The 7,500-nt window shown below is 43.3% G+C and overlaps 1 protein-coding gene across 2 annotated transcripts in view; it reads left to right on the forward strand.

The window, feature by feature from the left end:
* Positions 1–7,500, forward strand: part of LOC143293870 (hephaestin-like protein) — a 33,709-nt gene that overhangs the window by 4,420 nt on the left and 21,789 nt on the right. The window contains exons 2-5 of one of the 2 annotated variants that reach the window (XM_076605187.1): positions 1,684–1,955; positions 5,065–5,277; positions 6,073–6,233; positions 7,245–7,411. In XM_076605187.1, coding sequence (XP_076461302.1) covers positions 1,684–1,955; positions 5,065–5,277; positions 6,073–6,233; positions 7,245–7,411 — 813 coding nt within the window. Of the gene's footprint in view, positions 1–1,683; positions 1,956–2,089; positions 2,105–5,064; positions 5,278–6,072; positions 6,234–7,244; positions 7,412–7,500 lie in introns of those variants that run through there. The other variant, XM_076605189.1, reaches the window with a different exon arrangement.

Consider the following 7,500-nt stretch of genomic DNA (forward strand, 5'->3'; position numbering starts at 1 on the left):
AATAACATGATTTTTTTTTTTTTAAATTAAGAAACTCACACATAAGAATATATGAAAAGTGTTGTTGGAGGGGAAGATGGGGTGGGGTAAAGAGGTGGAGAGGAGAGAATGGGGGAGGGGAGGGGGGGGGGGGGCGCATGAATAGGAAATCAGCTCTCAACATTCATAGCCAACATATACATTGTGTGAAAGTGTATAATGAATGTGTATTATCTGAACAACAGAGTACTGTCAATATAAAAGCACAAATGTCTGGACTGAGCTCCATGTACCAGTGATGGGACAACATGTACGTTGCAAAATGAAGAATGGTTAAAGAGAGAGTGAGAGATAGATAGATAGATAGACCGAGAGAGACGGACAGACAGACAGCCACACAGACAGGGAGTCAAGAATTAACTCTTTCCATACGAACGGCGAAAGAGACGACGTTAACAGCGTTTCACCCCAATTACCATCATCAAAATATTGCAAGCGGAAGGCTCTTATACTGAAGACGTGAATGTTGACAAAGAATACCACAATTCTGACGACGGAAGCTAAAGGTTGGGTCATTCAGACACCCACTGGACATCCGAGGGGTCTGTGTAGAGGAGAAGAGAGGACTGGCCGTACTGAGTGAGTTAAACGCTGAAGGAAAAGATTTCACATATTGCCTCGTTCTCCACAATCTGTCCCTATTGCATCAGCAACAACAACAATGGATTTTTTTTTTCACCGTGAAATCCGCTTGTTATTGAAAATCGATTTATGATTAATTATATTCTCTGTATTTATTTTGTCAAAAGCGAGTATCAGCTAACTGCTGACTGTGGCTTTTTTTTTTCCTATTTGCTGTGGCTTATTTCCTGCCCCTATCTTTTTCGTACACACACACACACACACACACACACACACACAGACACACACACACACATGCACGCACGCACGCACACACGCACACACAGACACAGACGTGTAATTGTGTGAATGCATATGTTGTTTTTTTTAATTGCGTTGCAGTCTTTTGACAATAAGCTAATGACGCATGTACATTCACATATACGCACACACACACACACACACACACACACACACACACACTCCGTCTCTGGCTCTGTCTCTTTGTCTCTTTGTGTGTCTGTCTCTGTTCCTCTCTCTCTCTTACGTGTCCCAACAACATTTAAGAAGCCGAATTTCTCATTTTCGGATGACTCAGCATCCAGTATTCATATTCTTCTTCTTTTTCTGCGTTCGTGAGCTGCAACTCCCACGTTCACTCGTATAAACATGGGTGGGCGTTTACGTGTATGACCGTTTTTACCCCGCCATGAAGGCAGCCATTCTCCGTTTTCGGGGGTATGCATGTTGGGTGAGTTCTTGTTTCCATAACCCACCGAACGCTGATATCGGCTACAGGATTTTTAACGCGAGTATTTGATCTTCTGCTAGCGTACACACACGAAGTGGGTTCAGGCACAAGCAGGTCTGCACATATGTTGACCTGGGAGCTCCTGGGAAAAAAAAAAATCCCCACCCTTTACCCACCAGGCGCCGTTACCGAGATTCGAACCCGGAGACCCTCAGGTTGAAAGTCCAACGCTTTAACCACTCAGCTATTGCGCCCGTCCGTCGCGCGCACTCACATTCAAATTCGTCTTAAAACGTTCTTTCCTCATACCACCCTTGTCCTCCTCCTCACAGGGACATGCAGCAAACGAGCAACTCGGCAACCTATCTGACCAAGGGACCAGATCGCATCGGCCGAAAGTACATGAAGGCAATGTACCGAGAGTTCACCGATGGCACTTTCACCCAGCAGAAGCCGCGCGAGGAGTGGATGGGACTGCTGGGCCCCGTAGTGGGAGGTGATGAGGGGGACCTCCTCATCGTCACCTTCAAGAACATGGCGCCCATCAGCGGACAGAACTTCTCTATGCATCCCCATGGCTTGAAGTACACGAAGGCAAACGAAGGTAAAGATGGACAGAACATAGATAAAGATGGACAGAACATAGATAAAGATGGACAGAACACGAAGGGAAACGAAGGTAAAGATGGACAGAACATAGATAAAATGGACAGTACATAGATAAAGATGGACAGAACACGAAGGGAAACGAAGGTAAAGATGGACAGAACATAGATAAAGATGGACGGAACATAGATAAAGACGGACAGAACACGAAGGAAAACGAAGGTAAAGATGGACAGAACATAGATAAAGATGGACAGAACATAGATAAAGATGGACAGAACATAGATAAAGATGGACAGTACATAGATAAAGATGGACAGAACATAGATAAAGATGGACAGAACATAAATAAAGATGGACAGAACATAGATAAAGATGGACAGAACATGGATAAAGATGGACAGTACATAGATAAAGATGGACAGAACATAGATAAAGATGGACAGAACATAGATAAAGATGGACAGAACACGAAGGGAAACGTAGATAACGATGGACACAACATAGATAAAGATGGACAGAACATAGAGAAAGATGGACAGAACACGAAGTGAAACGTAGATAAAGATGGACAGAACACGAAGTGAAACATAGATAAAGATGGACAGAACACGAAGTGAAACATAGAGAAAGATGGACAGAACACGAAGTGAAACGTAGATAAAGATTTGTATTTATTTGTATTTGTTTTGTTTTGTTTTGTTTTTTTGGTTTTTTTATCACAACAGATTTCTCTGTGTGAAATTCGGGCTGCTCTCCCTAGGGAGAGCGCGTCGTGCACTACAGCGCTACCCTTTTTTTGTATTTTTTTCTGCGTGCAGTTTTATTTGTTTTTCCTATCGAAGTGGAATCTTCTACAGAATTTTGCCAGGAACAACCCTTTTGTTGTCGTGCGTTCTTTTACGTGCACTAAGTGCATGCTGCACACGGGACCTCTGTTTATCGTCTCATCCGAATGACTAGCAGTCCAGACCACCACTCAAGGTCTAGTGGAGGGGGGAGAAAACATCGGCGGCTGAGCCGTGATCGGAACCGTATAGACAGATAGAACACAAAATCATTGTAAACGAAGGTAAATACAGACATAAAACGACTGAAGAGAAGATGGACACTACACGAAAGAACACGAAGGTAAAGATTGATTGTTGGACGATCTGAAAGTTGGAAAGACTAGCTTCTTTTTTTCCTTCACAGCTTTTTCTGAAGGGGGCGTTGACAGTTTCGATAGCTCAAGCTCTTGGTTTTGTTTCATGGAACGTTATGAGTAACATTTAATACAATCCATAAGATAAGATTGTCAGCGATGTATTCGAGGAGGCTATCTGCACGTTTGAGTGGATGACGAAAAGAAAAGAAAAGAAAAGCAAAAGTTAAGATAAGACAAGACAAAATGCCTCGTGTACACGTAAACAAAACACATATAACGCAATTACACTTCGAACATTATCATTTATCATAACTGGTTCTAACGTCAGAGGATGCGAATCTTCACGTTGGAGAGGATGAGATTATCATGAATGATTTCGACGATGATGAATATTTTCTTATTATATCATTGAAATGTTTCACTTTATCTTAAAATGTGATTTTTGTTTTCTTACCTAAATGTTTTCTTTTAACATATGATAGTTAATATGTATGCTGTGATCAACGAAGGGTGTGCCAGTTGCTCATTCGTTGTTTTTTTTTTTTTTTTTTTTTGTTGTTGTTGTTGTTGTTGTTGTTTTTGTTGTTTTTTTCGGTTTTACCTGTTGATGAGCATTTGTCTTTTTAAATGTTATAATTACTGAATATTCTCCTTTTTATAATGATTGAAACGTATACACAAAACGATGCATGCGCGCACACGGGCACACACGCAACACACACACAGTTGTTACACTCTGAATGTAATAGTATCTTACCCACATGTTTTTCTTTTTACATAATAATTGACGTGTGCATGGTGATAAGTGAAGGGTGTGTCTGTCTGTTTTTTTGCTGACTGGCATTTTATTTTAAGTGAGCCTAAAGAAAATTTTCTGTTTTTGGTTGAAGCAGATAATAAAGTATTTTGAATTGAATTGAATTGAATTGATCTGCATGTTTTCTAATGAGATTATCAGTGACGACTTACAGGATGCTGTATTCAACTGTTCCCTTTTCCATGAGGACATTTTTCTTCTTCTTCTTCTTCTTCTTCTTCTGCGTTCACTCGTATGCACACGAGTGGGCTTTTACGTGTATGACCGTTTTTACCCCGCCATGTAGGCAGCCATACTCCGTTTTCGGGGGGGTGCATGCTGGGTATGTTCTTGTTTCCATAACCCACCGAACGCTGACATGGATTACAGGATCTTTAACGTGCGTATTTGATCTTCTGCTTGCATATTCACACGAAGGGGGTTCAGGCACTAGCAGGTCTGCACATATGTTGACCTGGGAGATCGTAAAAATCTCCACCCTTTACCCACCAGGCGCCGTCACCGTGATTCGAACCCGGGACCCTCAGATTGACAGTCCAACGCTTTAACCACTCGGCTATTGCACCCGTCATGAGGGCATTCAAATTGGGTGACTTGAACATGAACAATTGTGTTGTGTACTCCTACAACTGCTACTGCTGCTGTTGCTGTTGTTGCTCTCCGCAACCATCACGACCCCTGTAGCTCAGTGCTGCTGGTGCTACAACTACTGTTGATACTGCTGATTTACTGCTGCTGCCGCTGCACTACCACCACTACTACTACTGCTGCTGCTGCTGCTGCTGCTGCTGATGATGATGATGATGATGATGCTACTACTAGTACTACTACTATTGCTGCTGTTGCTTCTGCTACTACTACTACTACTACTACTACTGCTGCTGCTGCTGCTGCTATTCTTCCTGCTGCTGCTTCAACAACAACAGCAACAACTGCTACTGCTGCTGTTGTACTAGTAAATTACTAACCTCCACTCACAAATCATCACAATCACCATCCATCACTCTAACTCTACCCCTACCGCTCCTGCCCATCCCCACCCCCTACCTCCACCTCCTTCCCCCCACTCACCCCCCCCCTCACCTCCGCCCCCTCCTCTCCTCTCCCCCTCCCACCCTCCCCCCTGTTCTGTTGCCCATCCAGGAGCGCTGTACATAGATGACACGAGCGGGAGGCTTAAGATGGACGAGGGTGTGGGGCCAGGTGTGGAGTACACGTACCTGTGGGAGGTGACCCCGGACGTTTCTCCTACCAAGGACGACCCTGATTGCATGACCTGGACCTACCACTCCCACATCAACACCGTCAGGGACGTCAACGCCGGCCTCATTGGCATCCTGCTCACCTGCAAGCCAGGTAGGGTCGTCAATTGCCCTCACCTTTTCACTCCATCTCGCTCACTACGATCAGCTTCGGGTCCACTCTGTTTACGCATACCCAGATTCAAGCTCTCGACTGTTGGCCACCGTTCTTTCTCTGTCTCTGGACCTTGCAACTGGAATGAACTTCCTCTTTCGCTTCGTCAAGTCTCCACACTCAGCTCTTTCAAGTCTGGCCTTAAAACCCACCTCTTCCCAAAATAGCCTCCCTTCCCTGCCTCTTCCTTGTCTTCAGTTTCTCCAGTTTTAGAGTTATGCATGCGTGTGAATGACCAGTGCGAAAGCGCTTTGATTTGCCGCACAAGATTCAGCGCTATATAAATACCATAATAATAATAATTATTATTATTATTATTATTGTCAACCACCGTAGAGTAGATTGTGTTGATGATGGAGTTGAAGCAAGGTAAGGTCACCAAGGATAGATTGTATTTGAAGCTAGGTAAAGTCGCCGTATGTAGACTGTGTTAAAGCCAGGTAAGTTTACCTCATTCAAAAACGAATAGGGAAAGTACAACCCCCCCCCCTCTCTCTCTCTCTCTCTCTCTCATCATTCCCTCCCTCTATCAGTGTGTGTGTGTGTGTGTGTGTGTGTGTGTATGTGTGTGTGTATGTGAGCGAATGAATATATGTATGTGTTTGTGTGTGTGTGTCTGTGCACGTGTCCCTCGCGCATCTGTGCACGCCTGTGTACATTCGTTCGCGAGTGCGTGCGTGCGTGTGTGCGTGTATCTTCATGCATGCTTTGCAATTGCGTGTGTTGTTGTCACAGGAATGATGGACACGATGCAGAATAAATACTTCAAACAGTTTGCTATGGTGGTGAACGTGTTTGACGAGAACCTGAGCTGGTACATTGACCACAACATACAGACCTACCTGCAGATTTCCTCCCAGGCCGCTGAAACACTGAAAGAAGACGAAGGCTTCTTGGTAAAAAAAATAAAAAAATAAATATATAAAAGGAGATGTTCATTCATTCATTATTTCTTTCATTTGTTTGATCGTTTGCTCATTTTCTCATTCGTTTGTTCCCTATATCTGTTCATGAACATGTGCATTTAGTCGTTTATCCACTGGTGAGCGCATAAAGGCGAAGGCACCGTGTGTTGTGTGTGTGTGTGTGTGTGTGACAGAAAGACAGAGAGAGCGTGCGTGTGTGCGTGTCTTTTTTCTTGTATGTGTGTAACAGAGAGAGAAAGAGAAGGAAAGAGCGAATGCGTGTGTGCGCTAGCGTGTGTGCTCACGTGCGTGTGCGCGCTTTTCCAACTTCTCATAAACACAGAACATTCAGGTTAGCTGCTCAAATAGTCAGTTTACTTTGCATAATTATACGCACGGATATCGCTAAAATGTTACATGTCTGTCTGAGTGTGTATGTGTGCGTGCCTGAAATCGGATTGAATGACACAGGAGTGAGCGCCCGTTGGCAGCCGTCAGTCGGCTCTACCCAGTTATGCAGTCTGTTGTGCAAATGACCCCGTGTTTGTAAAGTGCTTAGAGCTTGGTCTCAGTCCGAGGAAAAGCGCTATATAGATAAAGATGGACAGAACATAGATAAAGATGGACATTACATAGATAAAGATGGACAGTACACAGATAAAGATGGACAGAACATAGATAAAGATGGACATTACATAGATAAAGATGGACAGAACATAGATAAAGATGGACAGGACATAGATAAATATGGACAGAACATAGATAAAGATGGACAGTACATAGATAAAGATGGACAGGACATAGATAAAGATGGACAGAACATAGATAAAGATGGACAGAACATCGATAAAGATGGACAGAACATAGATAAAGATGGACAGAACATAGATAAAGATGGACAGAACATAGATAGAGGAAAAGCGCTATATAAATATTCACATGATTCATTCATGAATGTGTTTTTTTTTCTTTTTAAACGTCTTTATAACCCTTACATTCCAGGAAAGCAACATGATGCACGGCTTCAACGGACGCCTGTACGGTCATCTGGAGGGTCTGGACGTGTGTGTGGGCAGCCACACCATCTGGCACATCATAGGCTTCGGCACGGAGATCGACATCCACTCCCTCAGCATCAGTGGGCAGTCTTTCCTCGTGCAACAGCACAGGTGGGTAGTACTAACATACTAGCCTCCTGTTTATTTATTCATTTATTTATTTATTTATTTATTTATTTATTTATGTATTTTTTTAATTA

This window comes from Babylonia areolata, chromosome 19, assembly GCF_041734735.1.
Source record: "Babylonia areolata isolate BAREFJ2019XMU chromosome 19, ASM4173473v1, whole genome shotgun sequence".
NCBI lineage: Eukaryota > Metazoa > Mollusca > Gastropoda > Neogastropoda > Buccinidae > Babylonia > Babylonia areolata.